Source organism: Amblyraja radiata, chromosome 4, assembly GCF_010909765.2.
Source record: "Amblyraja radiata isolate CabotCenter1 chromosome 4, sAmbRad1.1.pri, whole genome shotgun sequence".
Lineage (NCBI taxonomy): Eukaryota > Metazoa > Chordata > Chondrichthyes > Rajiformes > Rajidae > Amblyraja > Amblyraja radiata.
In genome coordinates this window covers 120,241,208-120,263,633 of record NC_045959.1, presented here as the reverse complement: position 1 = coordinate 120,263,633, position 22,426 = coordinate 120,241,208, and the positions used below count along the sequence as shown (strand labels likewise).

Here is a 22,426-nt window from a genome sequence, read left to right as displayed (position 1 = left end):
TGTGAGCAATAATTTACTGTTTACATTGATGCTATGGGGAGGGACAACTCCTCACTGGTATACATGTAGGAGCTATGCGGTATACAGGGCACAGCTCTTTCTGATTTATACAGAACAAACCGGGAGCCTATTTCCCTGACGTCCCCACGAAAGGCCCGATCACATTTTCCTCTTCCCAGCCCCCGCTACAGAACAAGAGGCGTTGAGACAGAGAGAGCGAGAGAGAGCGAGAGCCATCACGTCTTGTTCAGGGTCCACAGCGGGTCGAGCTGGCTGAGCGGGTCCTCGCCTGTGGTAGGCGTCTGGAGACCTTGCCCGTTGTTCTGGTGCTGGAGGAAGTTGTGCTTGCTGATCTTCTGCCTGTTGCGGGGGTTGGTGTCCAGAGTGAAGGCTTCTGCGGTGAGGGAGGCGAGGAGGTCGAGGGAGGCTGCCTTGCTCTCTGCCTCGGTCTCGGTGTGGGTGTGGTTGGCGGCACTGGGCGTGTGGGTGGTCCCGCTTGTGTCCGGGGCCTGGCTGGGTTGGCCGGTGTCCAGGGTGGTCTCGGCCGGTAGGGTCGGCGGCGGTGGTGAAGGCGGTTCCTCCACAGCTCGGGGGGCCTTGATGGGCGGGTCCTGCTGGAGGATGGGAGGGGGGTCGGGCCCCGGCTCCAGGGGGGGCAGTGGGCCAGCCCTGCCCTCGCCAGCGCCCCCGGCACATGCCCTGATACTCAGCTTGGCAATGGTGGCTTGAATGGAGCTGATGGGCAGATCACCGCCCAGCACTAAGTCCTGCGGTTCTTGCCGACTGTAACTCTGCAGGGCACACACAAACACACAGTCAACACATGTCTGGAGGCATATGGACCAAGCGCAGGCAGGTGGGACTACTGTAGCTGGGACATGTGGGCCAGTGTGGGCAAGTTGGGCCGAGGGCCTGTTTCCACACTGTATCACTCTGTGACTTCATGTTGCAGTTGTATAAGACGTTGGTGAGACCACATTTAGAGTATTGTGTTCAGTTCTGGGCACCATGTTATAGGAAAGATATTGTCAAGCTTGAAAGGGTTCAGAATAGATTTACGAGGATGTTGCCAGGACTAGAGGGTGTGAGCTACAGGGAGAGGTTGAGCAGGCTGGGTCTCTATTCCATGTAGTGCAGGAGGATGAGAGGTGATCTTATAGAGGTGTATAAAATCATGAGAAGAATAGATGGGGTAGACACACAGAGTCTCTTGCCCAGAGTAGGGGAATCGAGGACCAGAGGACATAGGTTCAAGGTGAGGGGGAACAGATTTAATAAGAATCTGAGGGGCAACTTTTTCACATGTATGGAACAAGCTGCCAGAGGAGGTAGTTGAGGCTGGGACTATCCCGTCATTTAAGAAATAGTTGGACATGTACATGGATAGGACAGGTTTGGAGGGATATGGACCAAGTGCAGGCAGGTGGGACTAGTGTAGCTGGGACACGTTGGCCGCTGTGAGCAAGATGGGCTTGTTTCCACACTGTAACACTCTATGAAGGGCCTGTTTCTATACTGTATCCATGAAGAGCCTGCTTCCACAGTTTCACTCGATGACTCTATAACTGCAAACTAGGTCCATTTCAGACGAACACATTGAACAGATCAACGCTGCATATTTACGATTGTTAATTGCATAATTCCAGGAAGGATGTGGAGGCTTTGGAGACGGTGCGGAGGAGGTTTATCAGAATGATGCTGGGATTAGAGAGTATTGGGTAATCTAGAGAGGTTGGACAGCCTTGAATGGGTTCGCTAAAGATAAGGACACAAAATGCCGCAGTAACTCAGCGGGACAGGCAGCATCTCCGGAGAGAAGGAATATTCAGAGCCGGCACCGATGACCAGGGAAAGGCAGAGCCCACAATGGTCCATTGTTGGCTGTGGAAGAGGTGATAACAAACAGTGAAACTAGCAGGACGACTAGGACGGGGGAGTGGCGGAGAGAGAGAGTTGCTCGAAGGGCTACTTGAAGTTAGAGAAGTCAATGTTCATACCGCTGGGGTGTAAGCTGCCCAAGTGAAATATGAGGTGCTGTTCCTCCAATTTGTGCTGGGCCTCACTCTGACAATGGAGGAGGCCCAGGACAGAAAGGTCAGTGTGGGAATGGGGGGAGGAGTACACTGTTTGTTGTTGTTTAGATTAGATTAGATTCAACTTGATTGTCATTGTGCAGAGTACAAGTACAGAGACAACAAAACAGACATACGAATAATAAAAAAATAACACAGAACACGATAGTCTATGGGTTTTACAACGTGCTCTGTTTACATATTCTGTTGTACGGCAGCAAGTGAGAATTTCATTGTCCTATCTGGGACATGAGACGATCGATAAACCACTCGAGACTAGTTTTGGAGATGGAGGGGAGAGCTGATTGGTATATAAAGTTACGAGGCGTAGGTAGGGGAGACAGTCGGTAATGCTTTACCTCAGGGTGGAAATTTCAAAGACAAGAGGGCATAGCTTTATGGTGAAGGGAGCAAAGTTTAAAGGAAACGTCACCTATTCCTTCGCTCCATAGATGCTGCCTGACCCGCTGAGTTACTCCAGCATTTTTGTCTACCTATAGGATAGTGTTAGTGTGCGGGGATCGCTGGTCGGGAGTGGACTCGGTGGGCGCTGTACCTCTAAACTACAATAAATACAATCAAGCCAAACTCTAGCACAATAGGTAGAGTAAAGGGGAAAGATACAGAGTGCAGAATATAGTTCTCAGTAGCGGTTCTCGGGGTCAGGGTGAAAGGGTTGTCTAGACAGGCAGGAAGTGGGTGCAAGGCAACAACAGACATTGACCATTTAACGGGGATGTGCGGGCCAAGGATCTCTTTTACACAGAGGGTGGTGGGTGCCTGGAACATGCTGCCAGGGGTGGTGGTGGAGGCAGATACCATAGTGGTGTTTAAGAAGCTGTTACACAGATGTACATGGAATGAAAGGAAAGATTTAAAGGGAACCAGATGAGTATTTTTTTTTTTTTTACACACACAGTGGGTGTATGGAACGAGCTGCCGGAGGAGGTAGTTGAGTCTGGGACCATCGCAATGTTTTAGAAACATTTGGACAGGTAGGACAGATTTAGAGGGATATGGGCCAAACGCAGGCAAAGTGATTAGTTTAGCTTGGCATGATATTTGGCACGGACATTGTGGGCTGAAGGGCCTGTTTGTGTGCTGTACTGTTCTATGTTCACTCTTCCTCAGGGGAGAGGGGTTAAAGCAGCATCAGGGACAAGATGTGAGAAGGCACATGTGATGACAGTTGTGGAGTGTCCGAATTGAGTTCAGTTCAGTCTAGTTTATTGTCACGTGTACCGAGGTACAGTGAAAAGCATTTGTTGCGTGCTAACCAGTCAGCGGAAAGACAATACATGATTACAATCCAGCCGTCCACAGTGTGCGGATAGATTTAAAAGAATGGAGCGCTGGTGATGAGCGATTGCAGATACACTTCTGTCACCAGAGAGCAAAGAGTCGTCTGAGTTGGGCACCATCTTGTATCTTAACGGAGTCAAGGGATAAGGGGAGAAAGTAGGAATGGGGAACTGATTCTGGATGACCGGCCATGATCACATTGAACGGGCATGATACACACTAGGGGCAATTTACAGAAGCCAATTAACCTGCAAACCCGCACGTCTTTGGAATGTGGGAGGAAGCCAGAGCACCCGGAGAAAACCCACACGGTCACGGGGAGAACGTACAAACTCTGTACAGACAGCACCCGTAGTCAGGATGGAACCCGGCTCTCTGGCGCTGTGAGGCAGCAACTCTACCTGCTGCGCCACCGTGCCGCCACAGGTTCTGTTCTGGTGACACAATGCAGTTGGCTCCATAATTTCAAGGGTAGACACAAGATGCTGGGGTAACTCAGCGGGACAGGCAGCATCTCTGGAGAGAAGGAATGGGTGACGCTTCGGGTCGAGACCTTTCTTCAGACTGATGCTTCATAATTACAATACGTGGTGCAGCGGCATTAACAATTAGTATACACTACAAATACCTTTTGAGATGAACAGGTGGGTGCCTTGGTGGACAGGTTGGTGGCAACTCCATGCCTCAGTAGAACCTGCTCCACATGTTTCAGGATGGCTTCATAGCAATACTTCAGTTGGAGCTACAGAGGGAAAGACACAAAGCATTGGCCATTATAACAAGAGGAGTATAGACAATAGGTGCAGGAGGAGGCTATTCGGCCCTTCGAGCCAGACCGCCATTCAATGTGATCATGGCTGATCATCCCCAATCAGTATAGGAGCAAAGAGGTCCTTCTCCCGTTGTACAGGGCGATAGTGAGACCACACCTGGAGTATTGTGTGCAGTTTTGGTCCCCTAATTTGAGGAAGGACATTCTTGTTATTGAGGGAGTGCAGCGTAGGTTTACAATGTTAATTCCCGGGATGGCGGGATTGTCATATGTTGATAGAATGTAGCAGCTGGGCTTGTACACTCTGGAATTTAGAAGGATGAGAGGGTATCTTATTGAAACATATAAGATTGTTAAGGGTTTGGACACACTAGAGGCAGGAAACATGTTCCCGATGTTGGGGGAGTCCAGAACCGGGGGTCACAGTTTAAGAATAAGGGGTAAGCCATTTAAAACGGAGATGAGGAAACACTTTTTCTCACAGAGAGGGGTGAGTCTGTGGAATTCTCTGCCTCAGAGGGCAGTGGAGGCAGGTTCTCTGGATGCTTTCAAGAGAGAGCTAGATAGGGCTCTTAAAGATAGCGGAGTCAGGGTATATGGGGAGAAGGCAGGAACGGGGTACTGATTGGGGATGATCAGCCATGATCACATTGAATGGCGGTGCTGGCCCGAAGGGCCGAATAGCCTACTCCCGCACCTATTGTCTATTGTCTAACCCACCGTCACATAGCGATAGTCAGACAGCACGGAGACAGGCCCTTCGGCCCATCTCGTCCATGCAGGCCGACACACATTGCTTACATCAGTAGGAAGGAACTACAGATGCTGGTTTACACCAAAGATGAACACAAAGTGCTGAAGCAACTCAGCGGGTCCTGCAGCATCTCTGGAGAAAAGGAAGCAGGTGACATTTCAGGTGTTGGACCCAATCTACACATTTCTTACATAAAGAAAGCCCATTAACGCCTCCACTTTCTAAGGATATTGCAAGGATTTGGCATGTTGAAGAATACCCTATTGAGCTTCTACTGGTGTATGATAGAGAGCATAATGACCGGTTGTATCATGGTCTGGTTCAGCGACTCAGGAACGAAGGGCGATTCAAGAGAAAATACTTCAAATCTTTATTTATGACACACAGGTTTAGTGAATCAATAAATACAAAGTTTCCAATCATTAATCTTATTTGTAAGATCATGTGATAGGAGTAGAATTAGGCCATTCGGCCCATTGAGTCTACTCCGCCATTCAATCGTGGCTGATCTCCGCTAACCCCATTCTCCTGCTTTCTCCCCATAACCCGACACCCGTTCTAATCAAGAATTTGTCTATCTCGACCTTAAAGAGAATCCACTGACTTGGCCTCCACAGCCCTCTGTGGCAATGAGTTCCACAGGTTCACCACCCTCTGACTAAAGAAGTTCCTCCTCATCTCCTTTCTAAATGAGAGCCCTTTAATTACCTAGTAGTAAAAAAAAACACCCCCTCATCAGTCTGAGGAAGGGTCTCAACCCAAAACGTCGCCTATTTCCTTCGCTCCATAGATGCTGCCTCACCTGCTGAGTTTCTCCAGCATTTTTGTCTACGGGAAATACTCAGGCCAGTCACATTGGCTTTCATCAGTCAGAATTTGTGAGGTTGTATCGCACTTGTATAAGACGTTTAGTTCTGGGCACCATGTTATAGGAAACATGTTGTCAAGCTGGAAAGGGTTCAGAGAAGATATATGATGTTGCCTGGACTCGAGGGCCGGAGAGCTATAGGGAGAGGTTGAGCAGGCTAGGAATTTATTCCTTGGAGCGCAGGAGGATGAGGGGTGATCTTCTAGAGGTGTACAAGATCATGAGAGGAATAGATTGGGTAAACACAAAGAGCCCTTTGCCCAGAGTAGGAGAATTGAGAACCAGACGACAAAGATTTAAGGTGAGGAAGGAAAGATTTAATGTGTCATATTTTATTTCAATTTTTGTACAAAGGGTGGTGGGTGTATGGAGCGAGGTGTCGGAGGAGGTCGTTGAGGCAGGGACTATCACAATGCTTGAGAAACATGTGGACAGGTAAGTGGATAGGAGAGGTTTAGAGGGATGTGGGCCAAACGCGGGCAGGTGGGTCTAGTGTAGATGGGGCATTGTTGGCCGGTGTGGGCAAGTTGTGCTGAAGGGCCTCTTTCCACCCTGTATGTCTCTGTGACTCTAACATAGAAACACAAGGTCCTAGAGTGGGTCAGGCAGCATCTGCGGAGGACATGGGTTGGTGGAATCCTCTGCCTCAGAGGGCGGTGGAGGCAGGTTCTCTGGATACTTTCAAGAGAGAGCTAGATAGGGCTCTTAAAGATAGCAGAGTCAGAAGATATGAGGAGAAGGCAGGAATGGGGTACTGATTGTGGATGATCAGCCATGATCACATTGAATGGCGGTGCTGGATCGAAGGGCCGAATGGCCTACTCCTGCACCTATTGTCTATTGTGATGCTTTGGCTAAGGACTCTTCTTAGAATCATAGAACATCGGTGCAGCAATAGGCCATTCGGCCCTTTGAGCCAGCACCGCCATTCAATATGTTCATGCCTGATCATCTAAAATCAGTACCCTGTTCCTGCTTTCTCCCCATATCCCTTGATTCCGTTAGCCCTAAGAACTAAATCTAACTCTCTCTTGAAAACATCCAGTGAATCGGCCTCCACTGCCTTCTGTGGCAGAGAATTCCACAGATTCACAACTCTGTGGGTGACATTCTTCAGTCAGTGTCTGCAGTTCCTCATCCCTGGAGAACATTCGGAGAGGATGTGAATAGCGGAGATGAGACAATGCTAGAACTGAGTGGCAAGATGACGGACAATGGATTTGATGCATTTAAGTCAAGTTTAAAACATGTCGTATTTCGTGCCATTCTCTCCTGTAAACACTGTAATGTGGAGCGTGCCCAGGACCGCTCGGGTTTTACACAGGACACAGCCAAGAACAAAGCCTTGCATTCTCATCATGTACCAATAGATCCTACATAGATGTACAAAGAGGAATAGGTCGGGTAGATGCACACCGGCTCTGACACAGAGTAGGAGGATCGAGAACCAGGGCACAGGTTTAATGTGGGAAAGATTTAATAGGATGAGGCTTTAAGAAACGTTTAGACAGGTTTAGAGGGAGAGCTTTCAAGAGAGAGCTGGATAGGGCTCTTAAAAATAGCTGAGTCAGGGGATATGGGGAGAAGGCAGGAACGGGGTACTGATTGGGGATGATCAGCTATGATCACATTGAATGGCTGTGCTGGTACGAAGGGCCGAATGGCCTACTCCTGCACCTATTGTCTATGTCTATTGAGGGATATGGGCCAGACGCAGGCAGATGGGATTAGCGTAGATGGGACATGTTGGTCGGCGTGGGCAAGTCGGCCTGTTTCCGTGCTGTGTGACTTCATGATTCCCAGTACCGTTGCTCATTTCCAGAACTCACCAGGAGTGCTGCAAGATCCCGCACCGCTCGATAATGCCCATCTCTTTTGGGTGTGGCAAGAGTGTTCCCCACTGTCTCAGCCTGTCTTATAGACAATAGACAATAGGTGCAGGAGTAGGCCATTCGGTCCTTCGAGCCAGCACCGCCATTCAATGTGATCATGGCTGATCATCCCCAATCAGTACCCCGTTCCTGCCTTCTCCCCATATCCCCTGACTCCGCTATCTTTAAGAGCCTATCTAGCTCTCTCTTGAAAGCATCCAGAGAACCTGCCTCCACCGCCCTCTGAGGCAGAGAATTCCACAGACTCACCACTCTCTGCGTGAAAAAGTGTTTCCTCGTCTCCGTTCTAAATGGCTTACCCCTTATTCTTAAACTGTGGCCCCTGGTTCTGGACTCCCCCAACATCGGGAACATGTTTCCTGCCTCTAGCGTGTCCAAGCCCTTAACAATCTTATATGTTTCTATGAGATTCCCTCTCTCATCCTTCTAAACTCCAGAGTGTACAAGCCCAGCTGCTCCATTCTCTCAGCATATGACAGTCCTGCCATCCCGGGAATTAACCTTGTAAACCTACGCTGCACTCCCTCAATAGCAAGAATGTCCTTCATCAAATTAGGGGAGCAAAACTGCACACAATACTCCAGGTGTGGTCTCACTAAGGCTCTGTACAACTGCAGAAGGACCTGTTTGCTCCTATATTCGATTCCTCTTGTTATAAAGGCTTGCACTGTGTGTGTGTGTGTCCCACTGTCTCACCCTGTGTTGCACCGTGTGTGTGTGTGTGTGTGTGTCCCCCACTGCCTCACCTTGTCGTGCAGCATGTGTTTGCGCTGCTGCCTCATGTTCCTGACGATGCGCGGCAGATCGGGGATGCCGTTGCCAGCCTCGACCTCCTGCACCGCTGCGTAAACCAGGCAGAAGGCTCCGGTTCTCCTCACTCCGGAACTGAAACAGTTGAACGGGTCTTTTACCATCTGATGCACCAATGTACAGCGAGACTCACTCTTTGCACACACACACACACACACACACATCAGGAGATTATTGCCGTACACAAGTACACTAATGGGCCTGTCCCACTTACGCGACTTTTTCGGCGACTGCCTGCACCCGTCATAGGTCGTGGCAGGTCGCCGAAAATGTTCAACATGTTGGAAATCCAGATTTTCCAGAAATCCAGAAAATACGACTCTTTGGGCAACTACTCACGACCATACAGGCTTCACCCCGCGACATGTCGCCTGTACGGTCGTGAGTCGTCTCCTCAGTCGCCCAAAGACTCGTAGCGTCTTTCTGGTCGCCGCTGGATTTTCAACATGTTGAACATTTTCGGCGACCTGCAACGACCTATGACGGATGCCGGCAGTCACTGAAAAAGACACATAAGTGGGACAGGCCTATAAGTACGTCACACACAGAAACAGCCCTCTGAGTCTTTAGTTTAGACTACAGCGTGGGATCAGGCCCTTCGGCCCACTGAGTCCACACTACCAGCGATCCCCGCACACTAACACTATCCTAAACACTCGGGCCAATTTACTGGATCTGATGTAGAACGCTGAAAAGCTCTGGGTAGAGCATTACTCAGCACTGGACAACTTTATACTCGACAATTTTTACAGTTACCAAGCCAATTAACCTACAAACCCGCATGTCTTTGGAGTGTGGGAGGAAACCGAAGATCTCGGAAAAAAACCCACGCAGGTCACGGGGGGAACGTACAAACTCCGTACAGACAGCGCCCGTAGTCAGCATGGAACCCGGGTCTCTGGTGCTGCATTAGCTGTGAGGCAGCAACTCTACCCCTGCGCCACCGTGACTGCTTTACCGTTACAATTTTAACTAACCAACCTACAAACCTGTACATGTTCAGAAAGGAAGAATGAGGGCCATGTTAATCCTGTGAATTACCAGCCCTTGCATGGGAGTGTCACTGACATCTACACTTTGAGATGAGAGATTGCATAATACTACACATAGTATTGGGCAGCAGCGGGTAGAGCTGCTGCCTCACAGCGTCAGAGACCCGGGTTCCATCCCGACTACGGGTGCTGTCTGTACAGAGTCTGCACCTTCTCCCCGTGACCTGCGTGGGTTTTCTCCGAGATCTTCGGTTTCCTCCCACACTCCAAAGACGTACAGGTTTGTAGGTTAATTGGAGACGCTGGTTTAAACTGGAGACAAAATGCTTCAGAGTGAAGGTCTGAAGAAGGGTCTCGACCCAAAACTGTCACCCATTCCTTCTCTCCAGAGATGCTGCCTGTCCCGCTGAGTTACTCCAGCAGTTTGTGTCTATCTTCGGTTTAAACCAGCATCAGCAGTTCCTTCTCACACAACTTAACCACTTCACCGTGTTCCCATTTGTTAAACGGATTTCACAACTTTGTGTTACTTTCCCCATGACTTGTTGGAGCCCCACAGGGAGCGGTCTGGCCCCGTTCCCCTTCACCCTGTATACAGCAGACTTTAACTATAAGTCTGACACATGCCACGTACAGAAATATTCAGATACAGCGATTGTGGCATGTGTAAGGAACGGGCAGGAGGAGGAATACAGGAACTTGACCAGTTCCTTTTGTGCCTGGAGTGAAGAGAACTGTCTCATCCTGAACACAACTAAGACTAAAGAGATGGTGGTTAACTTTGGCAGGTCCAAGCTCCCCCTTCAGCCGGTCAACGCTGCAGGGGCTGACATTGAGGTGGTGCAGACACATAAATACCTTGGAGTGCACCTGGATAACAAACTGGACTGGTCTGTCAACTCTGACTCCCTCTACAAAAAAGGCCAGAGCAGACTCTTTTTCCTCAGAAGGCTCAAATCCTTCAATGTGTGTAATGAGATGCTGCACATGTTTTACAACACTGTGGTTGCAAGTGTTATTTTCTACGCTGTTGTCTGCTGGGGCAACAGCATTAGTGCAAAAAACAACAAGAAGCTGGTCAAACTGGTTAAACGAGCTAGCTCAGTGCTGGAGGGGAGAGTAGACTCTGGGATGGATGTGCTTGAGAGGCGTATGAGGCACAAGGTGCAGGTCATCCTGAAAAACCCCGGGCATCCCCTCCATGTAATTCTGGAGAGTCAAAAGAGCAATCGGAACAACAACCGGCTCCTCTCCCTGCCCTGTAGAACGTAGCGGTTCAGGAGATCCTTCACCCCTGCAGCCATTAGATTTTATAATTCGGTCCGCTAGGCTGTAGGGGATGCATTTTGCAATTTTTAATTTTTAACTGTTAATTATTGGTCTTTTTAAGTATTTATTGCTCTCAGGTAGTGTCCACATTGTATTCTATGTATTTTCTGTCTGCGTTCGTTTTGAATCTGTGGGTTTGTTGGTTGGGGGCTTCTGGACATCTGAATTTCCCTGAGGGGATCAATAAAGTATTTATTATTATTATTATTATTATTATTATGACTTCACCATGAGATGAATAGATCGGGTAGATGCACAGTCTCTTGCCCAGAGTAGGGAGATCGAGGATCAGAGGACATAGGTTCAAGGTGAAAGGGGAAAAGATTTAATAGGGGTAACTTTTCCACACAGACGGTGATGGGTGTATGGAACAAGTTGCCAGAGGAGGTAGTTGAGGCTGGGACTATCCCAACGTTTAAGAAACAGTTAGACAGGTACATGGATAGGACAGGTTTGGAGGGATATGGACCAAGCGCTGGCAGGTGGGGATTAGTGTAGCTGGGACATGTTGGCTGGTGTGGGCAAGTTGGGCTGAAGGGCCTGTTTCCACGCTGTATCACTCCATGACTCCAGACTATGAGCAGTTACGTTCCTGGACACAAGCACACATCCTCGCTGTGAGTTTGGACATCACGTTACCTGCAGTGGACAACAACAGGTGTGTGTAGTGGACGCTGGTGCAGGTAATGTCCGTGCACTTCTTGGATAAAACGCAACAGGTGACTTTTACTCTCCGGAAAACCCCTGCGGTAAAAAGGTCACATGGTTACACACATAAACCGTACTTGAAATGAATACTTTATTCCAGTAACGTGGCAAATACAGGAGCAGGAGATTCTCGCGCATTGTGGGCCCACCACTGTTTATCCAGCAACTGCTGGTCCGCCACGCTTTCATTAGTTTGGTTTAGTTTAGAGATACAGCGCGGAAACAGGCCCTTCAGCTCACCAAGTCCATGCCGACAAGCGATCCCCGCACACTAACATTATCCCACGCACACTCCAGGGACAATTTACATTTATGCCAAGCTAATTAACCTACAAACCTGCATGTCTTTGGAGTGTGGGAGGATAGCAGAGTTAAGGGATATGGAGAGAAGGCAGGAACGGGGTACTGATTGGGGATGATCAGCCATGATCACACTGAATGGCGGCGCTGGCTCGAAGGGCCGAATGGCCTCCTCCTGCACCTATTGTCTATTGAAACCGAAGATCTCGGAGAAAACCCACGCAGGTTACGGGGAGAACGTGCAAACTCCATACAGACAGCACCCGTTGTCGGGATGGAACCCGAGCCACCGTTCCGCTCTTATCAGGACAAAATCTCCTGCCCCCCCCCCCCCCGAAAATGTGGTGCCAAGACTGGGTGAGACGGCCGATCCCAACCTCATGGGGACTTCCGCGGCCGATCGAATCTGCCCCGTGTGGTCGGGGCTCTGGAACTCCAGCCCGGCCAGAGTCGGCAGATCCGTTGCCATCGCCGATTTTGCCAGCCGGTATCTCAGCTCCCCCAAGGTCGTGACAATAAACTAAACTGAACTGATTATTGTTTAAGAAAGAACTGCAGATGCTGGAAAAATCGAAGGTAGACAAAAATGCTGGAGAAACTCAGCGGGTGAGGCAGCATCTGTGGAGCGAAGGAATAGGTGATGTTTCTGGTCGAGACCCTTCTTCAGACTAATGTGGGGGTGGGGGGGGCGGGAAGAAAGGAAGAGGTGGAGACAGTGGGCTGTGGGAGAGCTGGGAAGGGGAGGGGAAGTAGGGAGAAAGCAAGGACTACCTGAAATTGGAGAAATCAATAGACTTTTGCTACATTTATCCACATTAAACTTCATCTGCCATGCATCTGCCCACTCCCCCAACCTGTCCAAGTCACCCTGCATTCTCATAGCATCTTCCTCACAGTTCACACTGCCACCCAGTCAATGTTCATACCGCTGGGGTGTAAATTACCCAAGCGGAATATGAGGTGCTGCTCCTCCAATTTGTGGTGGGACTCACTCTGGCCATGGAGGAGGCCCAGGACAGAAAGGTCGGATTCGGAATGGGAGGGGGAGTTGAAGTGCTGAGCCACCGGGAGATCAGGTTGGTTATTGAAATCTCTTTTCAACTTCCAAAGAACCCACTTGACCAACACCCAGCCACCAAGCACCAGTGGTCCCATCTGATTGTAGGAAGCTTGGAAGCAGCAAATGCTTCTTGCCCTCTGTGATGTGGCTTCTCAACCACCCTTCCACAAGGGCCCATTTCTCAGTCGCACGTGAACTAAATATTTTTCCAGCCCAGCTTGGATTATGGGGACCCAGAATGGAGAACTGCAGTAAAAAAAAAATTACTCGTATGGTTAAGATCGACACAAAATGCTGGAGTATCTCAGTGGGGCAGGCGGCATCTCTGGAGAGAAGGAATGGGTGACAATAGACAATAGACAATAGGTACAGGAGTAGGCCATTTGGCCCTTCGAACCATTCAATGTGATCATGGCTGATCATCCCCAATCAGTACCCCGTTCCTGCCTTCTCCGCATATCCCCTATCTTTAAGAGCCCTATCTAGCTCACTCTTGATAGTATCCAGAGAACCGGCCTCCACCGCCCTCTGAGGCATAGAATTCCACAGACTCACCACTCTCTGCGTGAAAAAGTGTTTCCTCGTCTCCGTACTAAATGGCTTACCCCTTATTCTTAAACTGTGGCCCCTGGTTCTGGACTCCCCCAACATCGGGAACATGTTTCCTGCCTCTAGCGTGTCCAAGCCCTTAACAATCTTATATGTTTCTATGAGATTCCCTCTCTCATCCTTCTAAACTCCAGAGTGTACAAGCCCAGCCGCTCCATTCTCTCAGCATATGACAGTCCCGCTATCCCGGGAATTAACCTTGTAAACCTACGCTGCACTCCCTCAATAGCAAGAATGTCCTTCCTCAAATTAGGGGACAACAACTGCACACAATACTCCAGGTGTGGTCTCACTAAGGGCTCTGTACAACTGCAGAAGGACCTCTTTGCTCCTATAAACTGTGGCCCCTGGTTCTGGACTCCCCCAACATCATTTCTATGTTTCTATTAGTAATGGCTACACCAGTACATCTATGACCCCATGGACGTCCCTGGCCAGTACCTGCCCTGAAAGCAGTGGACAACCCTCAACTGCTTGAGGACGGGCGTCGGACGCTATGGAGTAGTGATGAAGAGGTGGGGCCTCGTGGACAGCGAGCGCCTCCTGCCAGTGTGGGGACCCAACACAGACAGTGTAGGTATGTTGCAAAGCCTACCTGAAGCGTCGCGGGAAATCAGTCGCTGCGGGTGTGCGCGATTTTGGCGCCGTTTAGAGGGGGGCGGGTTTAAAACGCGATTTTCTCTAGGCTGTTCAAATCGAAGATGTTCAGCCTAGTTAATTATTAACGAAAAATCGCTGGAAGACCCCGTCGCAAAAGCTATTATTAGTTTTAAAGGCCTCGTATAATAGTTATAGTAGTTTAAAAATCAATCTCTAAACCCGCGACCACCAGCAACCGCAGGGTCTCATAAAGCAAACCACAGAAGGTTGGCTGTATATTTTTACATTAAAAAGGGCTTCTAAAGATCCCTTTATACAAAGTTTAATATTGCGAGTAGCTCATTTGGGCCCATTATATCCCGCAGTATTTTTCTGGGCATTTGGGGCACAAATCTACCGCAATGTGAACGTTCTAAACCAGCGCGTTCACAGGGACCCACTGGAAAGCTGATTTAAATGAGCATTTATTTACAGCAATTGAACACTAAATTCCTTCCATTTGGTCTATAAATGAATGTAAATGAGATTTAAAAATCATGTTTTATTGTGAATTATTTGTGAATATTATTTGGACATTTAGGCTATTTAAAAATGTTAATCATTTATTAAGAAATGGATAGATGTTTAGATCTAGTAATTGAAGTCTGAAATTAGCTACAATTAGGTAACTAACTAATTATATGCTTTAATTTCAGGTCATCCAAGTAAGATTATTTTATATTTGTTTCAGAATGCTTCAATCTATGATAACTGAAAATTTCATTCAGTTCTCTTAATTTTTAAGAAAGTTATGGGCTTTTGACTGTTCACGATCACAGCTTTTTTGTTATGTCCATAGAAAATCAATAGGGAACAAGATGCTCATTTCCCAGTATGAAAATGGCCATAACTTTTTAAATACTTGAGATATGAAAGTGAATTAGGTGTCAAATTAAACTTATTTTCATGCTTTATCTGATGGGATAAATTGCAGACTTGATTTTTAAAATCTCAAAATGTTGTAACATTGCTAGACAGTGGAGACACATGGTCACCAGTTGCCCCAAACACCGGTTGGCCACCGAATGGTGAACGAGGTCTGATTGACCTGGACGATGGCACGTTGGCCTGGCTCGCCTCAACGGAGCTGCAGGTCTAAAAGACACACGACAGAAGAAGTCATTATATAAGAAAGTGAACTCACAGCTCAGGCCACGAGGTAAACTGCAGGTGGATGATGGTGCGTTTGAGGCTCTGGTCTCTGTACTGGAGCCCGATCATGCGCTCCACGTGGGTCTGCGTGATCTTCTGTGTGGTCAGCGTGAGGGTGATGGGTCCGTGCGCGATCTGCTGCCCCCGCTCCGTCGGGAAGTAACGCAGCACCTTTTGCTGCAACAGCGAGAGTGAAGAACACACAGCGTCACCAAACCACATCAGCACCAGCAGCCAGGGGCAGAATCAGGCCATTCGGCCCCATCAAGTCTACTTCACCATTCAATCTTGGCTGATCTATCTCTCCATCCTAACCCCATTCTCCCGCCCGTTTCCTACCACGCTCCAAAGACGTGCATCTTTGTAGCTCATCTTAGGGCTCATAAAAATAGCGGAGTCAGGGGATATGGGGAGAAGGCAGGAACGGGGTACTGATTGGGGATGATCAGCCGTGATCACATTGAATGGCGGTGCTGGCTCGATGGGCTGAATGGCCTACTCCTGCACCTATTGTCTATTGTCTCAATTGGCTTCAGTAAGTTGTGTCTAGAATTGTGCGAGTGTGTAGGACTGTTTCCATGCTGCAACTCTATGGGCTTGTACACTCTGGAGTTTAGAAGGATGAGAGGGCATCTTATTGAAACATATAAGATTATTAAGGGTTTGGACACACTAGAGGCAGGAAACATGTTCCCGATGTTGGGGGAGTCCAGAACCAGGGGCCACAGTTTAAGAATAGGGGTAAGCCATTTAGAACGGAGACGAGGAAACACTTTTTCACACAGAGAGTTGTGAGTCTGTGGAATTCTCTGCCTCAGAGGGGGGTGGAGGCAGGTTCTCTGGATGCTTTCAAGAGAGAGCTAGATAGGGCTCTTAAAGATAGCGGAGTCAGGGGATATGGGGAGAAGGCAGGAACGGGGTACTGATTGGGGATGATCAGCCACGATCATTGTCTCTTGTCTAAAATAGTCTAATAGGTGACCTTTAGGGTCCCGACCCCAAACCTCACTTAGGATAGTGCTAATGTACGGGGTGATCGCCAGTCGGCGCAGACTCGGTGGGCTGAAGGGGCTGGTCCCCGCCCTATATTGAAACATAGACAATAGGTGCAGGAGGAGGCCATTCGGCCCTTCGAGCCAGCACCGCCAATCATGTATTGTCTTTCCGCTGACCTGATAGCACGCAACAAAAGTTTTTCATTGTACCTCGGCACACGTGACAATAAAGCACTGAGATGAGGAAAAACGCTTTCACCCAGAGAATCTGTGGAAATCTCTGGCAGTGGAGGCCAATTCACTGGATGTTTTCAAGAGAGAGTTAAATTTAGCTCTGAGGGCTAACGGAATCAAGGGATATGGGGAGAAAGCAGGAACGGGGAACTGATTTTGCATGATCAGCCATGATCATATTGAATGGCGGTGCTAGCTCAAAGGGACGAATGGCCTTGTCCTGCACCTATTTTCTTTGTTTCGCTGAGAGAATGGACCAGCTGGGCTTGTACACTCTGGAGTTAGAAGGATGAGAGGTCATTTCATTGAAACATATAGATTGTTAAGGGCTGGACACGCTAGAGGCAGGAAACATGTTCCCGATGTTGGGCGAGTCCAGAACCAGGGGCCACACAGTTTAGAATAAGGGGTAAGGCCGTTAGACGGAGACGAGGAAACACTTTTTCTCACAGAGAGTGGTGAGTCTGTGGAATTCTCTGCCTCAGAGGGCGGTGGAGGCCGGTTCGCTGGATGTTTTCAAGAGAGAGCTAGATAGGGCTCTTAAAAATAGTGGAGGATATGGGGAGAAGGCAGGAACGGGGCACTGATTGGGGATGATCAGCCGCGATCACATTGAATGGCGGTGCTGGCTCGAAGGGCCGAATGGCCTCGTCCTGCACCTATTGTCTATGTTTCTATACTAAACTGAACAGAAGTGTCCACATCTATGGATGGGTAGACGTGGCCAATATCCTGTCCGTACCTTGTCGACCTCCTGCTCGGAGACAAGCATGACCACCAGTGAGACCTTCTGCTCGTAGATCATGAGCCAGAAGTCGGAGGCTGTTCCCAGGAGCGGTGCCTGTGTGGCGATGATCCTCGGGCAGTACGAGGACAAGTCCTCCACCATGCTGGCGTTGATGTAGTCGTCCTTGCCCGACTGGATCACGATCCTGTTCTTGTCGTACGGCATGATGTCCTGGTGCCGGTTCTTCATGGTGTAGCAGCGCGCAATGGCGATAGATAGCTGCCGAGCGTCCTTCTCCTGGGCGTCCTGCAGGTCAGGGTCACACACAGGGGGGGTCACACACAGGGGGGTCACACACAGGGTGACACAGAGCGTGGAAACAGGCCCTTCGGCCCAACTTGCCCACACTGGCCAACATGTCCCACCTACACTAGTCCCATCTGCCTGCGCTTGGTCCATATCCCTCCAAACCTGTCCTATCCATGTACCTGTCTAACTGTTTCTTAAACGTTGGGATAGTCCCAGCCTCAACTACCTCCTCCAGCAGCTCGTTCCATACACCCACCACCCTCTGTGTGAAAAAGTTACCCCTCAGATTCCTTCCAAATCTTTCCCCCCCTCACCTTGAACCTATGACCTCTGGTCCTCGCTTCCCCTACTCTGGGCAAGAGACTCTGTGCATCTACCCGATCTATTCCTCTCATGATTTTCTACACCTCTATAAGATCATCCTCCGGCGCTCCAAGGATTGGAGTCCCAGCCTCCTCAACCTCTCCCTGTAGCTCACACCCTCAAGTCCTGGCAACATCCTGGTGAATCTCTGTAACAATTTCCAGCTTGACAACATCTTTCCTATAACATGGTGCCCAGAACTGAACACAACTTGGGTAGATGCACAGAGTCTTTTGCCCAGAGTAAGGGAAATCGAGGACCATAGGACATGGGTTTAAGGTAACGGGGAAAAGATTTAATAGGAATCAGAGGGGTCACTTTTTCCACACAGAGGGTGGTGAGTGTATGGAACAAGCTGCCAGAGGAGGTAGTTGAGGCTGGGGCTATCCCAATGTTTAAGAAACAGTTAGACAGGTACATGGATAGGACAGGTTTGAAGGGATATGGACCAAGCATATGGACCAACAAAGGACCAGGCAGGTGGGACTAGTGTCGCTGGGACATGTTGGCCGGTGTGGGCAAGTTGGGCCTGTTTCCACACTGTATCACTCTAATACTCTAAAGGTGGCCTAGCCAAGGTCTTGTACAACAGCTACATGACCTCCCACCAACTATACTCACTTGCAGGTCTTTCCATTTGCAGTCCAGCTCGGTCAAGCTTCCAAAGGAAGGCCTGTCGAGTGAGTCGACGATGACCTTGAAGCTCCCCAACTGGTTGAGCAGCATCTTGACGTGCTCGGGCTTCTCGTAGGGATCCTGCTCGATGATCTGTATCCCCTTGGGCCTGTGCCCGTCCTTGGCGTCTGCCTTGGTGGGCAGGAGGAGGGGCTGCGTGACGGCGGTCTGGGCTCCGCCGTGCTGCCCGTCGGGGCTGGAGGAGAGCAGGTCGTCGGTGGACGAGTTCTGCCGCTGGAAGGGGAGGTCGGAGCCGGGCTGCGTGGCAGCGGGCGCGAGGGTCTGCGACGCCCTCTGCTGGATGCCCGCCGCGGCCGCGGGGAGAGAGCCCGCCTGTCCTTGCGCCACCGGCGTTGGGGAAGGGGACGGGGTCGGGGGCAGAGAGGGGCCGGAACTGAACGGCTGCAGGGGGCCCGCGGGGGGTGGTCCGGGCGGGGCGAGAGGCACGGGTTGCAGCGCCACCATGTGGCCGGGGAGAGGCACGGGCTGGGGAGCGGCCATGTTGGGGAGCGGCACGGGCTGCGGCGCCACCATGTGGCCGGGGAGAGGCACGGGCTGGGGGGCGGCCATGTTGGGGAGCGGCACGGGCTGCGGCGCCACCATGTGGCCGGGGAGTGGCACGGGCTGGGGGGCGGCCATGTTGGGGAGCGGCACGGGCTGCAGGGCGGGGTGGAGGTGGGGCGTGAACGGCTGCTGGGGCGGGAGGCCAGGTGAGGCCGGCAGCAAGGCTCTGGACTGAGCCTCGGTGGCAGTGGGCAGGGCGTGGCGCTGGGGAACCATGGGCGCTGGAATCTGCGGCTGCACTCCGGCCAGTGTTACGGGGAAGCCAGCGTTGCCGGGGTGAGTGGGCGGATGGACGGGCTCTTGAGCGGGGTGCTGCTGGTACAGGTGAGGTCTCAGCTGCGGCTGCATCCCGTGCTGAGGGTGGACCTGAGGCTGTGGTGGGGGCATGTGTGCCGAGCTCTGAGCTCTGGGCTGGGGCTGGTAGGGCAGCCCACTCTGGGGGTAGAAAGGTGTTTGGTAAGGTGGCTGGCTGATCATCACAGGCCTCATCTGACGCTGGTGGTCGGGATGGAGCGGGGCGGGGTGGGGGTACGCACGCTGGGCTGGGGGTGGGAAGGGGGGCATGTTGGGGAAGCGGGGCTGGTACGGGTACTGGCAGACCACGCCTACACCGGACACGGGAGCGACGGCGGCGGCGGGGGAGCTGCCGGATGGCCGCCTCGTACAACGGGCTGCCTGCCCACGGCCAGGCGGGCTCCGGCGTGAAGCTGGAGATGGGAGTCTGCACGCTGTCCACGGTAGTGGTGGAGGGCCTGATGCCCAGGGCCGTCTGGGGCATGGTCTGCACCCCCGGCAATCTGCCCGCAGAACTGCCCTGGTAGGCCAGGTGTGGGCTCGGCGGGGCGTGTGCAAGCCCGTGTTGCCGGTACGCAACTCCGGTGCTGTAAGGGTGACCCATCGACGGGGCAGCACAGATAGTGTTGGGGGGCAGATGTTGGGGCGAGGTCCCTCTGTGGGGGAAATGTCCAGATGTGAAGTGGGGCTGCGCCGGGACGGGGTCTCGGAGCCGGCCGGCCGTGGGGAAGGTCGGCGCTGGCGGAGGCGAGGAGGCGGACATGTTCTGCGGAGGACGGGGCAGGAGACCGACGGCCCATCCCTCCACTGGGGAGCCCTCATCTTGCCGCTATACTTGAATGCTGTCCCAATTCTTCTGATCCCGCCCGCGTATGGCTTGGTTGGGCCACGCCACCTGAGGACGCCGGCATCCGCGGACCCACGCCGCCGGGAAATACATGGCCGCGGCAAAACCGCTGGCCCGGCAACGGCGGCTGTAGAGGCGGGCTGGTGGTCCGAGCAGCAAAGTAAACATCCGGCCCCGAATGCCTGGGGCCCTTGGGTACGCCGCAGGGTCACCAGGATACGGCCCGTCACCGGGCATCACCCCCAGGGTGAGCAGCAAGGGAACTTGGCGGCAAGCTGGTCAACTCGTTGGGCAAGTCATTGTAGGGAAGGCCTGCATTGAACGTCTGCATGTCCAAGTCTTCAATATTTGACATGGCTTCCAGCTCTGCGTCAGAAGGTTTCTGTAGGGGTTTCGGGGCTGTGGGTCTTGGAGGTGGCTTCTTTTTCATCTCCCTGGAAAATATATATAAAAACTACATCAACTGACGATAATCTGATCTCTGTGAAGTTGTGAATTTATGGAATTCCCTGCCACAGAGGGCAGTGGAGGCCAAGTCACTGGATGGATTTAATGCAGTTAGATAGAGCTCTAGGGGCTAGTGGAGTCAAGGGATATGGGGGAGAAAGCAGGCACGGGTTATTGATTGGGGACGATCAGCCATGATCATAATGAATGGCGGTGCTGGTTCGAAGGGCCGAATGGCCTCCTCCTGCACCTGTTTTCTGTGTTTCTATGGTAGACAAAAATGCTGGAGAAATTCATCGGTTGAGGCAGCATCTATGGAGAGAAGGAATAGGTGACGTTTCGGGTCGAGACCCTTCTTCGGACGGGTCGCGGGGTACTCCACACTCTAACAATGGAAGTCCTGTTTTTCCTACATTATGCACGTAATTCTCATATTCAATAAGGACACAGAGTGCTGGAGTAACTCAACGGGTCAGGCAGCATCTGTGGAGAACATGGATAGGTGACGTTTCACAGAGTGCTGGAGTAACTCAGCGGGTCAGGCAGCATCTGTGGAGAACATGGATAGGTGACGTTTCACAGAGTGCTGGAGTAACTCAGCGGGTCAGGCAGCATCTGTGGAGAAACATGGATAGGTGACGTTCACAGAGTGCTGGAGTAACTCAGCGGGTCAGGCAGCATCTGTGGAGAACATGGATAGGTGACGTTCACAGTGCTGGAGTAACTCAGCGGGTCAGGCAGCATCTGTGGAGAACATGGATAGGTGACGTTTCACAGAGTGCTGGAGTAACTCAGCGGGTCAGGCAGCATCTGTGGAGAACATGGATAGGTGACGTTTCACAGAGTGCTGGAGTAACTCAGCGGGTCAGGCAGCATCTGTGGAGAACATGGATAGGTGACGTTTCACAGAGTGCTGGAGTAACTCAGCGGGTCAGGAAGCATCTGTGGAGAACATGGATAGGTGACGTTTCACAGTGCTGGAGTAACTCAGCGGGTCAGGCAGCATCTCTGGAGAGTAGGAGTCAGTGAGGTTTCGGGGCGAGACCCTTCTTCAGACACCAGTACCTCAACTAAACTGTACCTCGATACACGTGAGGACAATAAACGAAATTAAACTGGGAGAGAAACAGGAAATCATCCTTACTGCTCCAGCAGCGCTTGTCTTTGTTCCTCCTGAGATTTGCAAATGTCCTTCATTTTATCCAGAAGCTTTGTTACTTTGTTTTCCAGATCAGCGTAAAATTCCTTTCCTTCCTGAGACTTCTTCATCAGGTCTTCGTAAGCTTCAAATGAAGTCACAAGCATCTGGGTGGCGTCATTCCACCTGTGAGGGAGGACAGTTCATGTTGGCTTGGGTATTAAACCTTTCAATAGAGCCACACACACACACACCAAAGGGTTTGGACACGCTAGAGGCAGGAAACGTGTTCCCGATGTTTGGGGGAGTCCAGAACCAGGGGCCACACAGTTTAAGAATAAGGGGTAAGCCATTAAGAAGGAGATGAGGAGACACTTTTTCACCCAGAGAGCTGTGAGTGTGGAATTCTCTGCTATAGAGGCTGGTGGAGGCCGGTTCTCTGGATGCTTTCAAGAGAGAGTTAGATAGAACTCTTAAAGATAGCGGAGTCAGGGGATATGGGGAGAAGGCAGGAACGGGGTTATGTGTGTGGATGATCAGCCATGATCACATTGAATGGCGGTGCTGGCTTGAA

General features: G+C 50.9%; 1 protein-coding gene across 1 annotated transcript in view; it reads right to left on the bottom strand.

Moving 5' to 3' along the window:
* LOC116972615 (tyrosine-protein phosphatase non-receptor type 23-like) overlaps positions 1–22,426 on the bottom strand; it is a 32,679-nt gene continuing 10,253 nt past the window's right edge. Inside the window, 10 exon segments of the mRNA XM_033020429.1 lie at positions 1–791; positions 4,003–4,116; positions 8,407–8,545; positions 11,431–11,535; positions 15,252–15,436; positions 17,231–17,521; positions 18,509–19,843; positions 19,845–20,186; positions 20,497–20,701; positions 21,859–22,038. Of these exon segments, the coding sequence (XP_032876320.1) occupies positions 237–791; positions 4,003–4,116; positions 8,407–8,545; positions 11,431–11,535; positions 15,252–15,436; positions 17,231–17,521; positions 18,509–19,843; positions 19,845–20,186; positions 20,497–20,701; positions 21,859–22,038 (3,451 nt within the window). The 3' untranslated portion in view covers positions 1–236.